General features: G+C 30.0%; 1 protein-coding gene across 1 annotated transcript in view; it reads left to right on the forward strand.

Moving 5' to 3' along the window:
• Positions 1 to 16,724, forward strand: part of LOC129958847 (uncharacterized) — a 30,610-nt gene that overhangs the window by 9,759 nt on the left and 4,127 nt on the right. Inside the window, exons 2-3 of the mRNA XM_056071568.1 lie at positions 13,546 to 13,763; positions 15,345 to 15,528. Coding sequence (XP_055927543.1) covers positions 13,546 to 13,763; positions 15,345 to 15,528 — 402 coding nt within the window. The remainder of the gene's footprint in view (positions 1 to 13,545; positions 13,764 to 15,344; positions 15,529 to 16,724) is intronic.

The following is a 16,724-nucleotide window of genomic DNA, read 5'->3' on the forward strand; positions in this document are numbered from 1 at the left end:
CTCCGCCATACCCAAGGTCCACATTTTTTGGTCGGGGGGGGAGCCCATTATTGAAGAGTATGCGAGAGAGGTTTGCGGAGATCCTCCCGCTGCTTGCAATAAAATTTTTACCGATTTGCATTGGGTTGAACTCCAGGTTTTTCTGCCTCTAAATCTTTCTATTGTTCGGGAAAAAATGATATTGCAAATAATTCTAGAAGTGTCATATTAACCTTAAAATTTAATTATATTAATTTTTAGTAAAATTTAATAATATGCAGAAATAAAGAAAAAGAATAGATAAAATATCAGATTTTTAAAATCTTCTTTGAAATCGGATAAGAATTTCAACGATGCACATTGTATAAGAATCTAAGATTCTACTTGTTGATTATGAAGATTGTGCTGATTGAAAAGCAATACAACTGAATCATTTGATTTGATGATTTTGGTCTTAAGGTCTTCAAAAAATAATAAAGAGGAGTGTAAAATATTCGCTTCTACATAGAAATAATATTTAAACTCAAATCTTTACATCAGAAATGTATTCCTCTACTACAAATAGCAATAATTTCATAAGCCTGTAACTATCAAGTCTGTTACTTAGATTTGTAATAAAAATCACTTTTAAGATAATAAAAACAAGCTTAAACAACATTTATCTTTATGACCGGGCAATCAGATTTTGACGAGCATAAAAATTATCTCAGAGTATTTACCTTCTAGATTCATCAACTAAAACTACTTATTCTGACACAAAGTCCACGTGTTTAAACTCTTTAAAAATATTCTGTTCTTTTTTCCAGAATGTCGAATTACTCTGAAAAAAAGAAAACCCTATATCTTTTTCTGATCTATTTTTTTTTTCTCCAGAATGTTGAATTTCTCTAAAAAAACCTACATATCTTTTCAAAGTTTCTTCAGAGATTCATTACAAGGTTGTAATAATTGTATTGTAGATGTATTTATAATAGAGCTAGCTTCCAGCTACAGTATACCCTTTTAAAAGTGAAAAGTAAAATGTGGCGTTTAAACCGTCGATGTATGCCTGTTTTTAATAGATATATGATATATTCCTAAATAAACCAAGGAAAATATTCTCTTCATGTATACTTAACCCTTTAAAGGGCCATTTTTTTTCTAGTCATATTATGTTAAAATATTTTTAGGCGTGAAATTAGAATAAGAAAAGGAATTCATTTAGCTTATTAGATAAATTTAATTTGATTAATTAATTAATTTGGTTAATTCATTATTAAGTAACAAATCAAGACGCATCATTTTGTGTGAGATAAAAAACTGAGGCATCTTAGTTTCTGTTTTACTAAAAAAATTTGTCAGAACTTATGCCAACCTACATAATTTCATACAAAGATTGGTAAATTTGGTGGGAAGCATACTTCCCACGGCCCTAGAAAGGGTTAAACAATATCCTGTAATAATTTCTATACGATTCTTATAAAAACCTGCACCTTCTGAACGTAAACCAGGCAGCCAAACTTCTAAGGTCACAGCAAGTCTACAAGAGAGACTCTTGTCTCCTCAGTTTAATGAAGATAACAAAGTATGAATTTTGGGCGCTTGTGTTGATCCAAATTTTAATGCAAACATATAATTTTGGTCACAATACTATAAACCAAATTCCATTTATTTGATTCGTTGCACTTTTAAGAGATTTGAGTTCATATTTATATATGAATAAATAAGCAGACAGATGGTCAACCTTTGATGAATTTTGTCCAAAAATATACATCTATATTTCTGTTAAAATTATGTGCAGAATTTCCTCCCTCTAGCTCTTAAGTGTTTTTGAATTATTGTATTCACATGCACATGGTCAGATAGACAGACTTCCCTCCAACGGATTTCACCCAAAATGGGATAGAAATCTAAATATTCGGTATTATGGCTAAATACCAAATTTCAACTGCCTAGCCCAAAGCGTTTTTGAATTTTTGTATTCACAGACAGACACAATTCCAAAAGTGCGTTTTTTGGATCCAAAAGATCTAAAACATCATTATTCGTGAAAATTTGGAGGTCGAATTTTTTTGATTATGGCAATTTCTCTTTGTATACGAAAAAGTTTTAACAATTATTAACACGCTTTGATTGATATGCTAAAATGATTTTTTTAATCAAAAATTTAGAGATCGAAACAAAATAGCAAAGGCCTGAGGCAATGATAGGAATACTTCTCAAAAATTGAGAAGTTAAATACATTTATAATATAGTTTTATTTTTAATGAATGTTTAGGAATATTCTTAAACTTTTGTTGTGACTTAATTTCTTTTCATATTGCGTTCAGAGCCTCGCACTTTTACGATTTTGTTTTAACCTTCAGTTTTTCAAAAAAAAAAAAAAAAAAAAAGTACGCTTGTAAAAGTGTTTACTTTATACCTTTTTTTCGCCATTTTCTACTTTTTAGTCTTTAATAATTTATCTATTTCATATTCTAAAGCATAAATTTTTATAGAATCGTATAATCAGTTTTTCTCATATTTGCTACGAGGGCTGAAATTTCATATGGACTTTTCATTTGGAGCTCTCTTCATATGGATTTAAAGTAGATTAATCGGTGATTGAGTTCTGAAAATATTATACTGCCATAAATAGCAAATAATTCTATAAAATTTGAGAACTCAGCGCGTAAAATATGAATCAAAAGTCGTGTATAAAACTTTATTATGAATGAAAACAAATAAAAATTTGTGAAATAACTTTTTATTCTTCTATTTAACAGTAGAAATATGAACATCCTTTAGGGAACAATGTGATTTCTTTTTTTAAAACAAATTTTCTAAAATTGCTTTGTCTTTCTTTAAAGTTATTTGAGATATTATCACGAACAAGTAACTGTTTTTTTTTTTTTTTTAGAAAATGTAAGTGTAAGTATAAAACACAATAGAAAATAAGCATGATTCTATGTTGTAGTTGTTTTACTATGACTCATTATTACGAATTTTTATAGAAGAGTCGTTATTTGAAATTTCACAATTCTTTTTCACAAAGATGACATTGATTTCTAAAAACACATCCTCGTACTAAAAAACAAATTTCAGGGGTATATTACGTACTAGTAGCAGATACAGAAAATTTTTATAAAGAAATCTTTACAAGAACATTTTAATAATACAGCTAACAGTTAGTTCAATTTCATCGTGAGTGCAAAGAAACAAATCACAGTTGCACGATTCCGTGTTGAACATTTCCAAATATTTTTTTACGAAATGAAATTTTCCTTTTCATAGAAGAACGCAACCCCGTTTCCTTTTCATCTTACAAATAGGCGTTTCGTTTTGCAATCTTTTGTCCTTCAAAGTGACATATGCAACCAATGCATGAAACATTTATTTCAGTGAGAAACTAGAAGTGGAAAAAGAAATGATGGAGGAGAAAAAGAAAAACGAAATGGAGCTGGGCGTCGAATGTGTTTCAAAGTCTTGGGGGGGGGGAGGAATTACCATCATTATTATCGTTATTTTGATTATTTGCCATTTAAAAAATAAAAGTTAAAAACTGGGAATAAAAGTGTCAAAAGTGAAAATACTGATGTTCATTCTAGTTATCTCTTTAGAGGATCTTTTAGTGAACAACTTAAAAGACTACCATACACTTTTCACATTTATCACATTCTATGTATTAGTATTTGAAATTTACACGATTCTCTACATTGACGCAAAAGTAATTGAGTATATATACCAATGAATAGAATAAATATATACTCAATTACTTGTTACGCCACTTATCACATGCTCGTATACGGATTATAGAGAAAGTATTGCAACCGCCAAATTATCGCCGATGTTGACAAATCTACAGTCCTCCTTGAGTTATTTAAAAAAGTGGCTTTATGTTTGCTTGTCAGTAAACACAATAATTCACACACGCTTTGAGCTATACGGATGAAATTTGGTAAATGGAATTTTGATCAAATTTATATATATATTTCAAATTTTGAACGAAATCGAACCAGTATAAGTCTGGCTGGCTGTTTGAGTACAAATGAACTCGATAACTATTAAACGTAAATAACTAGAGTTCAAATTTGGCATGCAGGTTTAGTAAATAAAATATCGATTCTTATCAAATTATGAACCAAATCTGTGAAAGGGTTGACCGTATATTGGTATGTACATTCGCGGGCATCTAAATATAGTGACTTATATCAATGAAATTTGGTATGTAATATTATGACTACAACTCTAGTTCGTGTTAAATTTTGGTTCCATTTGGTCGGGGAAAGAAGCCGTCCAAAATACATACTCGCATGATAGGTTCAATAAAAATGCTAGATTCATGCCAAATCTGCCAAATATCTTTTGATTTGGCGGAACTAATCCCGCTGCTTGTGTAAGTTCTAATTAGAGGTGAAAGGCAAATAGATTTTTTTGTATGTATTTCATATTTTTAATTATGGAAGGCGGAGCAGAAGATGGAAAGAGGCGAATAAATACACAATATGTCCTTAATGTCGCACATTCCAGCTAAGTCACTCAATCCATGCAGAGTTACTAGATAAGTCTATTTCCGTGATTTTTAACCAGAACAATTGGCATTATTGTTTTAAAACTTCTGATTAAATAATTATATATTGTCTGTCAGTTGTTTCTAAAGTCTATTGACTATCATGTGTAAAGCAAATCATTTCTCAGTTATCTTAAAATGTCCTATAGGAAAGGATTTTCTCTATAAACGAATGAAAGCGGCAATGACCACTTATTAAATGGTCACCATTCAAATTTCCTTTCCTGCCTTTCTTAGCTCCAAAGGTCTTATGACTTATTTCAACAATCATAATTCAGACGATGATTTAATATCATAAGTATTAAATAATAACTATATTTAACTTAAATCCATATATTTTTAACTTCTACCAATTTTTAAAACTAAAAAATAATTATAAAATATTGTCTGATGCATTGCGAATTATTGTGAAGTTTTTCTGATTTATGGGTAATTACCAAATAAAGATCTAATTATCAAGTGTTCTAGATACAATATAAACACAGTAAATGTTGACAAAAGAGGTAATTTCTATCCAATTTTGAAATTCCGCGATTTGTGATGTAAAAAGATAAGAGGGTAGATAATGTTGCACCTGGCGTGAACATACTTAACCTACGCACTCTTTGAAACAGTTTGACACTGATTAAAATCAAAGCAGTTAATCTAAACGTTATCAGTAAAAATACACGTACAATATTACGCCCTTAGATGTAAACAGCAACACATTTTTTTTTCAAGTATAAAAAATAAGCCTTTATGTAACATAAAAGAATATGGAAGAACCTTCAATATATTCTGAAAAGTTCTGAATGCTTTAAATCACAAAATAAGTCTAATAAACACTTCTAGATTCAGATATTGTTTGAACATTAAAAAATGAATTATAATTTCTTTGTCGAATTATTAAGCGTTAGAAATAAATCTTATTATCCTTGCAGAATTTCAGATTCTCTCTCCCATTGACATTTGAGTTTTCATTAGATATACCGATGGTTTAGGAAAACTTAAAATTCCCATAAACAACACAGCTTGTTATCTAATATTCTTTTTTATTCGATATGAGCTAGGAATAAAAAATCATGAATTTAAATCCAGAAGTTTGCTCTTATTAAGTGAATTTTTGTTTCATTATCTGAAAGATATCAAAGTCAAGCTTCCGAACTGCCAGATCATGAATGTTGCTGGCTACTCCAAATAGATTAGATCGTTTTGCAAATGAATGTCGCTTTTAATCTTACGTAATTTTTTTTTGTGCATGGTTTTTGTGTTTTGATCAGTTTTTTTTATTTCTTTGAGATTCTTTTGTGTTTTTCTATACTACAATTTTATTATGGTAATAAAAAGAAAAGAGTCAGTCTGAATGGAGCTCAGATCAAATGCAATCAAGATATTATTGATGGTAAAAATCTGAAAAAAGATGCGGGTGATTACAATGTTTGTTCCATAATCACTGATGAAACTTTACATATTTGGTTCCAAACCGCCTAGAAGGATTCTTATTTCAAGATTTCTTTTGCAAAAAAAAAAAAAAAAAAGCCTTCTATTTTTGGTTTTATGGGTTGCTTTAGTTCTGCTTTACGTTTTTCACATTAAACAAGCCTAGAAGTATCTTACAACATCAGATTAATTTAAAATAATGTGTTTTTATTTATCATCTCTTTTCATTAAGAAATACACTATATCGTGTAAATGTTATTTCATTCCGTGTATTTTCCATAAGAAATTCCCTTTCTTTCTTTAGTTATTATCCAATATCTTCCTTTAACGAACATAGAAAATTGCCGTTTTTATTGAAAAACTGATGACCTGTTGCGTTATCAAGAGATAATACTAAGGGATGCATTACATAATTTTGGAATGTCAGCGTCAAAATTCATATTTAATTACAATCAAATGAGAAATGCAATATTTGCTTGATCAGCAGTATTTCAGGAAGAACAAAGCTACTTTGTTTATAACAGCTGGTAACGTGGGCTATCTTGTTTAAATGTTTGAAGTTGTTATTGCAAAATAATACAGATTACATAGCTCATATCTTTCTGTGTTGGCGCAGTTTAGCCAGGTTAACTCTTGCTCCAATAAACCCAAACCAAACCCTATCTTTCTCTGTAGCGTCGCTTCTGATTACCTTTTTTTTAATTCTTGTCAATTCAATGTGCGTAACACGTTTGTATTGTTGTAAGTGTATTTTTCATTCCAATTATAAAATAATTTGGTGGTGATTTATTAATTTCCTTTTTATACAAAAAAAAAAAAAAAAAAAAAAAAAACACAACTCTAAGAGATCGAGAAAGAAATGGTGGAATTAATCAGATTTTTCTCGATAGAATTTTCTGAACTGAAATCAAAACGATTAGACTTTATAAAAAAAAATCTCTAATTTCAATAATTGAAAATAATTTAAGTTTTGACTATGGTTTCACTCTATTCACTTTTTCATCGAGATCATGCATAAGTCCTCACCGAAGACATTCAACAGGTATACAAGAACACTGAACAGGATTTATTAAAAATATGAGTTTATTAAAAAATTATTCGACCATAGTATTTTGTGCATAAAAATTGAAGCTAGTAAACTGTGTTAAGTAGGTATAAAAGCAGCTATTATGTGTATTCTTGAATTCTTTCATCTTGCAGCAGCAGCCGCCGTTGGTAAATAAGGGAATATAAATGAGTTACATGGTATTTTCGTTTTCAAAAACTTGATTGAAAAATTTGTACAATGTTACAGCATTAAATTTTGTGTAAAGCCTGATTATTCTCAAGTGGAAAAGATCTGCAAAGTTCAACAGGCCTTTTGGAAAGAATCAATGGGTACCATGCAGATAAAGAGAGTACAATTACCTCAAAGATGACTGCGCATCATTGGAGAGTGAAGCACGTTCTGGTAGGCCCTCGATATCCAGATATGAGATCATAATTGAAATTGATGGTATAGAATCGTGGAATCATGATTATAGAACTTGCAGATGAGCTGAATATCAGCACTGCATCCGTTCAGCCCAATTTTATAAATGAATTTCAGGGAAGATCTAGCCAAAGTACTAACAGTTAAACAGAAGCAATTCCGTTTGAAGCAACTCCGTTCCACAGTACATGGAGACAATCAACAATAATCACCATTTCCTCAACGCTCTGATGAATGGGGATTAACCTTGGTTTCATGGGTATGAACCAAAAATTAAGTTTCAAACTGGAAGTATCCAACATCTCAGAGGCTAAAAACAAAGCAGATCAGTTGCATTGTCAAAACTAAGTTGACTGTCTTTTTTTGACTGCACAGCCATGATTCCTCACGACTCAAATGACCTGACTTTTGGGCAGCTGGCAACTGGCAGTTCCCTCATGACAACGCAATTACCAAAATTCCAAATTTTCTTGACCAAGCAAAACAATGCTCCTTCGGACTTTCTACTCTTTCGGTATGGTTTCGTGCGACTTCTGGCTTTTCTCCAAGCCGAAAATATTTATGAAAGGAACAGATTTGAATTTAGAAAAGATATCTTACAGAATCCGATGGATTAGTTGCCCCCCCCCCATTCCAAAAGATGTGTGCTCAGTGCTGGTCTACTTTGAACAATTTTGAAGGAAATTTGCGCGAGACTTTTATATTTCGAAATGAGCAGTTTTTATGAATAAAGTTCCGATATGTTTGAACAAACTTTATGCACTTTCAATTATTCGATTCATATTTTCTATCGAAATGTTTTGATTGATTAAATATTTATATAGTTAAAATCACGTCAAAATTATATATAATCTCGCAAGGAGTCACAGAGCAGTAAATCCTATCTGAACTTCTGGGGAAGCTCTAAAAGCAAAACATCGGGGTAAGATGAGTCTTTGTATACTATATTTAAAGACATTTGAATTACCACTTTTCTTCTCAAAACAGATGTTTAAAGGTATATTCGGTTGACAGTTCAGTTCTCTCTATTGAGTAAAAATATTCTGTTTCTAGAAATATGTAACCGTTTTGATTCAACAAAAAAGTCGTAGAGCGTTTCAGAAGGTGAAAGATTCTGATTAATTATTGTAATGAATAATATTCACATAGAATCTACGAATGTTTTAATTTTAAATTTATAAATTAGAGTATAATAATCTAATGTATGAGTGATGCTATGGTGAATATGTTAACCAAATAAAAATGAAGGTTAGCTGTATGTTAAAAGTCATGTCTAATAACATGTTATAAAACAAATTAAAAATGAGTCGCTACATTTCTTCTAAATTAAATAATTCCACATGTCGTGCGGGCTAATCTGTCCTAGACTTTACTACAATTACTTTAAGCTTCATCTCACATGGGAACTGGCCAGTTACACGACGGTAAAATAAATAAGAGAGTTACTTGAAGAAGGTGGGGAAGAAATAAGCGTTGATTTTCGTAACCAAAAATAACTTCTCTTTTATTTGCGGAATTCGAAAGCAAAAATATAAAAACAAAAATTGATGTTGCCAACACTTTTTAAAATATACAATAACAAAAGTTGATGTTGCCACCAATTTTAAAATATTAATTAAACAAACACATTATTTACAATAAAATACCAAACGATTATTTAACAAATTAAATATATATGAAATAATTAAATTATTAGCATTTAATTAAAACTTTAAAGGAACATTAAAATAATGAGTAAAATGGATATTTCTACACGACACAGCTGCAGTGCTGGTGAAAGCGAGAGTAATCAAGACTCCATTTCTGCTCGCTTATAAATGTTTACACAAAAACCGTTCCGCAGTGAAGAGCCGCCACACACAGAATTCAATTCACTTGCATACATTTCTGTATTCATTCATTGGATAATTCAAAAAATATGATGCAAATTTTGTATCTACAGTGTCATGAGATAATAAAAAATTGTTTAAGCAACGAATTTTTATGTTTATCCATTAATTTAATCTTAAAATGCCTTTAAAACGTATTTATGTATCTACATGTAAGTATATCAAGGCTATAGACAAGACACTTCATTTACAGAGTTGACACCTGCTTCCATATCCTGCTGCTTATCACCTGCTCCTCAGCTGTAGAATATTAGATACGATCTTGTCTTGATAATGTGTCCGTGTAGAACTGGAAAAATCCTTTACATTTTCAAGGCATTATAAAACGACATTCACGTGCTTCAAAGATTTACGATCTGTTTATTATGTGACGCAAACTAACGCTACAATGGAAAGTGGTAGAAAAAAATTGCTTAGCGGTGCATCCTTTCTTTTTATTTTCGTTTTATCCACGTGAGTTCTAAGTTGCATGGATTGTCTTGATAATCCATGCAGTTAAAAGGAATATGCATTGTTCAAATTCAAACACGTTGCTAGATAGAGCCGGTTTTTAATCAGTTTAAATATCTGGATAAAATACGGTACAGTTAAAAATGCAGACATGTATTGACAATGATTGTGAAACATCCTGCGCCGCTATAAATTTAAATCCAGGTACTCAGTTATTCCTATAGATGAAATTAGAGGTCATTTAGTGAGAGAGAGAGAAAGAAAAAAAATTCAAAGAGTTTTGTTCACGTGCAGTTTTTCGTTTTAAGAAACTTGAAATTTGCTCTAAAAAAGAGTTTCGTCAACATGTTAAAAAATAACAACATGATACGCTTGTAAATCTTTCTGCCATGACTGTCTGGGTAGTTTTTAACAGATGCGCACACCATATATGTAAACACTGAGCTAATAGATAAAGCGATTAATTTAGTTTGAGTTTCAATCTAAGAAAAGAAAATTTATCAGATAGAAAAAGTGAGCCAAAATAAATCATTCGTTAGAGAAATTGTGGTGACTTTTCGAATTTCAGAAAGTTTAGAATTGTTTCTGTGAAGCCGTGTTTTTTTTTTGAAATAATAAAATAGTAATTTTTAAAACTTAAAAAGAATTAAGATGGTATCATCATTTTATAATTTAGGAACATGTTGGCTTTGAATTAATTTTACTTGGAATTAATTTTATTTTGCTCATTAATATACCTATGAAATCTCAGAATTAACTTTTCCACGCTTGTCTAGCCACTGATTAGGTTAAAGCATTTGAAAAGGCAAACCCCTTGAGTCACCATAGAGGCTTCATAAACTTTCTGTAATAACTCTGTAGCAATCAATATTTAAAAAGTTATTCAAAATCCATGAGAACAAATAAAATATGCCAGTGAGGCCATAGTTAGTGATAAAGTAAATAAGCTTGTTTTAACTTGCATATAGAGAATTTTAATGAAATATTTCAAATCAACATAGTTCTGTGAATTATTTTTTAGAGCTAGTACTACATCATCTAAAAGATGTGTGCGCATATCCACAATTTTTGCGACTTTAAAATTCCAATTCGCAATGCTTTCTGAGGGCTATACGAATAGTTTAAAAGGCTGTTATCAATCTTCATTTAAATTTATTAAGCCTACCACAGATCTTGTAGCTCCAAAACACAACGCATTTAAGTATTACCATGGCAAAGAGTCGGCGTCTTGGCCTTAGGGTAATGCGTCTTCCCGGTTATCTGGTGCTTCCCGGCTTCGAGTTCTGGTTCTTCTTTACCCAGTGTTCTATCTCTGTAGCGTGTGTGAAAGAGTCTCCTGTAAAAAGGGGTTGTGCAAGCGAGTGTGCGAGTGTTAGCTTCATATGAGCTAAAGTCAGACTTCTGCCCTTGGGTGCTCAGGGGACTTTACCCTCAGACGCTACTGCGCCCCTCTTCCTTGATCTCTTGGACTTGATTTGAATTGGTGTTCAATCCAATCAACAATGGCAGAGAAACCAGTAACAGAATTGAGAAAATTGACCAATCAGGGAAAAACTAATTTCCTTCGAAATGATCAAATATTGCACAAGTTATTTGTTTACTGTTATCAGAAAATGTATTAAATTTCTTTTTGTTGATAGAAATGCCACCACTGTAGTATTTAAATGCATTGTACTTGATTTATTTAATATCTATTTAAGAATACTGGATAATAAGGCTGCTTGCTGAGTTTCATCAAAGAAACTGTTTAGTCTAAGGTTCAAGACTCTATTTCTGAGAATACTCGTCGTATATGTTGGCTCATGTCTGTTCAATCCGTCGTTGTCAAATCCCTCCAACTGGTATGGCTTGGGGGTTTAGTGATATGAATAACTGCGGCTCCGAGTGTAGTTTTTGTCAACTGATCATGATTCAAAATTAAGAGGTCCAACTTTATACATCTTAAAACGTAATGCTAATCTAACTTAATTCTGCTAATTAACTTAACTGGGGTAATGCTAATTAACTTAACTGCGGCTCCGAGTGTAGTTTTTGTCAACTGATCATAATTTAAAATTAAGAGGTCCAACTTTATACATCTTAAAACGTAATGCTAATGTAACTTAATTCTGCTAATTAACTTAACTGGGGTAATGCTAATTAACTTAACTGCGGCTCCGAGTGTAGTTTTTGTCAACTGATCATGATTTAAAATTAAGAGGTCCAACTTTATACATCTTAAAACGTAATGCTAATCTAACTTAATTCAAAGAAACTTGATGAAAACCCCATTTTCTTATTTGAAATCTTCGTGAGGTGAAAAGTTTGAATAAACTGTTTTTTGAATTGTATTTTTAACTCAACCATCATTTATGGACATTTAGCGAATGTTGTAACAAAATCTTTTTATCTTTGCATATGAAAAACTGTAGATGATAGCTCCGAGCGTCTTTTTTTCTTCTTTTAGAATATAATTAAAATGTTATCGATTTGATAAGCTTTGAAATTTAATTTTCAAAAAGATTTTTCTAACTAAAACCTTTGCATACATTGACGGATCTCACAGGCGTATCGAATTACTGAATTTTTAATTTTTAAACTACAATAAAGAGAAAATATAAAGTAATTTAAAATGCAAAAATCACTTAAAAACGTTTCAATATCTCAAAAGCCCTTATATTATTATAGGAATTAAAATAATAAATGCCCCAAATAAGATGTGGCATCTAATTTGGCAATTAAGTAAATTCGTAGGACAAGGGATTAATAGAAATATATTATCAATTTTTCGTACTATTTTAATTCGACATTTATTTTCTGTCTTTTTAGGTTAAAAATGTGTTTCGGTTTATTCTTCTGATTTTTTTTTTAATTTTAAGGTTTTTATATATCTCAATCACAAAGTTCTGTACTGTTTCAAATTATCCGAACTCGTATCTCTGAATTTGTTACCTTGAACTACTTGATATTTGATGTAAAATTATTTTGAGCATAAGGCAAAAACGATATTTGACGCGATATGAGAAAATATCCCAAATTTAATTCCAGCAAAATATGCAATGTACACATTTGTTTAAAATGAAGGATGGATAAATATATTGAGGATTAATGCATTAAATGAATGACAAAATATCAGAAAATATTCACAGGATATGGATTTTGATATAAAGGCTATCATAAAGCATTTGAAAAATTATTTCCTTGACTAAAATATTTCGAGAACCACTTCTCTCAGAGTTGCATTTTATAATTAATCATTCAGCTTTGTGTGTTTTTAATCAATCGTTTTTATTTAACTTCACTTGTTTCATGTTTATAAAGATGGAATTTTGGAATCGAATTTTTACTCGCTTCTTTTATCTGCTAGAATTGTGAAAGTTTATACATTTGTGTATTATTGAAGATAATAAACTATTTTAAACTTTTTAAAACTTAATTATCATTTAATTGATTAATATAATTAAATTTTGATTTCATACGACTGACGCCATCTAGTAAGGAATTTTAGAAAAAGCTGTTTTTAAGTTTAATTTTAATTCATTATTATAATATCATTAAAGACTAAATCTAATCTGTAAATTAAAAACCAATCTGTAACCAAAACAAAAAAAAAAAGTGTTAATAAAAGTGTATTGCTAAAACTATTTCATTAAATCTATTCATTTTTAAATAGTATTTACGAGAATTTGGATATTGTCTTAATAGTGGGGAAAAACCGTGAAGGGAGTGAGAAAACTGCACGAACATTTAAAATTGAGTTCTAAAGGAGGGGGCATAGTATATAATATTTTCTATTTTTAATAACAGTTTTGCATAAATTCTTTTTACAGATATAGTTGAAGATCTTTGTAAATATGGAAATGAGACAATAATTTATGAAACACCCAAAGAAGGAGCTGGCACCTTGAAAGCTACTTCCCAGCCTCCCTACAAACCTAATAAGAACTGCACAATTATAATTAAACCACCAGCGGACCGTGGTATTGTTCTCAGTATACGTAAAATAGATATGAGAGAATGGAGGTATTTCTGTCACGATTATATAAAAGTAAGTCTCTTTTTGAGTATTTTAAAATCTTTTTCTGTGCCATCGGACTCTTTGTATATGTGAGAGTTTTTACATTATTGAACATGTAGCGAATAAATCCAGCTATTATTGCTGAATTAATTTTTTGTGAGTCTTTTAGAATGTTGAATTTGTTGTTAAACATTAGTACCCCACGCAGTGTGATCGTATAGTACCGATTTCATATCTAAAACATTCGTTATATTTTATCTTGATAAAGATACCAGACACCCTGGATTAGCCAGGACAATCCTGAATTTCGACTCTTTGTTCGAGACTGAAAATTGTGCCACAATCGTCTAGAATTTCATTTTTAAAATTAAATTTCTAATTAAAGAAAGATTAACCATATTTACTTTTTAAAAGTTAAATTTAGAAAAGTTAATACACATGAACTTAAATTAAACGCGAATTTTCCATTTAAACTTTTGCTATACATTTAAAGATATCAGACGTCCAAGATCAGCCGATTTTAATTTGGCTCAGATTGAAAAAAAAAAAAAAGTCCTGAATTTGAATTAGTTGTATTAGATTATTCTGTTTTTATTTTTCAGTAAATAGTTCATATTAAAAAAGAATATTTAGCGAAATTCTAATTTGCTAAATTTAGGTTCTGAAGAATTATTCTCAATTTTTACTATACATATAATAAGGTCATTTAATATGACATACTTGGCTAATTAATCAGTTGGAAAGAAAAATAGTTAAATATATATCGTCATTATTTTCCATCTCTGCATGCGAGTTTTTTTAATTTTATAATAATTAATTATTTTATTTCTTCTGATTTTATTCATTCGGATATTTTTTTAATATTGAATAATACTCTCTTTCCTTCCTATTAATCAGCCTCTTAGCTTCAGCATTTGATTCTAGAATGTCTCAGATTGAAGTTCAGAAAATCTGATTACCTTATTTTTTTCAATAAAATATTAATGCATTTTTTTTTCTTTTTCTGCCTGCTTATAAACGTATGGACCATTTTTCGCCACTTACAATGGATGTTTTGGAGTTTCGACAAAGTTACGAAACAAACATTTTGAAAGACTAAACATTATCGCGTCGCGTAGTTTTTCTCAGTGCAAATAAAAGCAAGCGTATTTGCACCTGCCATGACTTTTCTATCCTTTTCATGTACAGATGATAACAGAGAAAAACAGTTGAGAGCTGAATCTGAGATGGTTAGGACAATTAATATACGTACTTTATGTAGGTTTCCCCATGAGCTAGGCAATTGAAAGATTGCAAAAGAGCGCAATCTTTCGCTTTAAAAATATTTTAAAAAAATCTAAAAAGATGTTAAACTCCTAAGTATTTTATTATTTACTATTTAGTTAAAAATATTCCTGACAAAACCTAGTGGTAAAAGATAAAATCTAGTGGATGGCCTGTGACTAAGTAGACGAGGTAATAGCTTGAAATGTTCAATATTAGTGCTTATTAAATACAAACCAAATACATTTAACAAATATTAATGATGATAATTTATTTTTAATGAATACAATAAGACTTTGAATATAATGATATTTAAAAATTTAACTCTCCTTATTTTATTTTTAACAGATATATCATTCAGACCGTTACACTTCTCCAAAAGTAGTCTGTCGTTTTCAGTTTGATTTAAAGGAGAAGGATAGTTTTTATACCAAAGGACCCATGACAATTATTTATCACGTAGGCCCTGCTTTATTTCCTGCTTTCACTTTCGAAGGAGGATTTACTTTGACTTACACAGTCGTTTCAGAAGGTAAGAATACGTTTTGTTTTTACAGTATCTCATTCTTCAGAACTAAAGCCTTACTTTCAACCATTACCTTTAGTTTTTTTTAATTCTGCTTTTAGTCACTGTCAGATTGAAAATAACTCGCAAGTTTGAATTTTATATGTCTCATTAATGACTAAAATAAACCAAGATAGAGATTTTGAAGCAGAAACAGTTTTAAGATATTTTTAAATCGTATTAAAATCACAAATAATAAAATCATCCGAAATTGTGAATTAAAGACGCATCATACATGCATAATGGCATCAACTCAGCATCGTATGAGATAAATAAATTCATTCACCATCTAACCTGATCTTACACTGTGCTGCGCTGCTCTATGTACGACAAGCAATAAGTTTAAATGAAAGATTAGTAGTGGATTTCAAATTTAAACTGGTGTAGTGCATTTGGTTATTACATGATCAGAAATTTCTCTATTTGATAAGTCAAGATTGATGAATCAAAACTCGTTGACTTTCAATTTATGCGGGATTCTTTTTACTTTACACAGCCAAATATTTTTACTTTTCAACTGCAACTGTATAAATCTATACAACTGAGTATAATAAGGAAAAATCATTATATTAAACTTTCTATAAAAACAAGTAAAGGTTTTAATATTTTAATTGAATTTTTCAATAAACTTACCCACTTCAAGCAATAAGGAATTGAATGAATCATTTTATTAATTAATTATAAAGCATTCAAAACTAATTCCAAAATGTAAATGATGCAAATATGAGTCATTAAATAATATAGGGCTTACTGATCAAGGGTAGGCAATTATTTTTAGACCTATATTTTAAAATGATTGAAATCCGAGTTTCTTATTCTTTTACAACAACTTTTGGTTCTTTTGCAACCTTGTTCCTGTTCGAAATTAATAAGATTATTGAACCTCAATTAAAGATAATTTAAAAGAAAATAAATTTAATAGTTATTCAGACCATAACTCATAATGTTCTGACATAATTGATAAAATTATATCTAAAAATGTAATAATGAATAAATTGAATATTTTTTCTCCATTTTGTTAAGATTTCTTTCATTTGTGATTTAAAAGCAATGGCTAAATAATAGTATCTTTTGGCTTTGTGCTCTTAACGTGAATATTATCATGAATAAATGAATAAAATAATTTTTTCTGTGATTTTGGCCTTTGAGTTCGCTAATATTTA

This window comes from Argiope bruennichi, chromosome X1 (assembly GCF_947563725.1).
Source record: "Argiope bruennichi chromosome X1, qqArgBrue1.1, whole genome shotgun sequence".
In the NCBI taxonomy this organism is placed as follows: domain Eukaryota; kingdom Metazoa; phylum Arthropoda; class Arachnida; order Araneae; family Araneidae; genus Argiope; species Argiope bruennichi.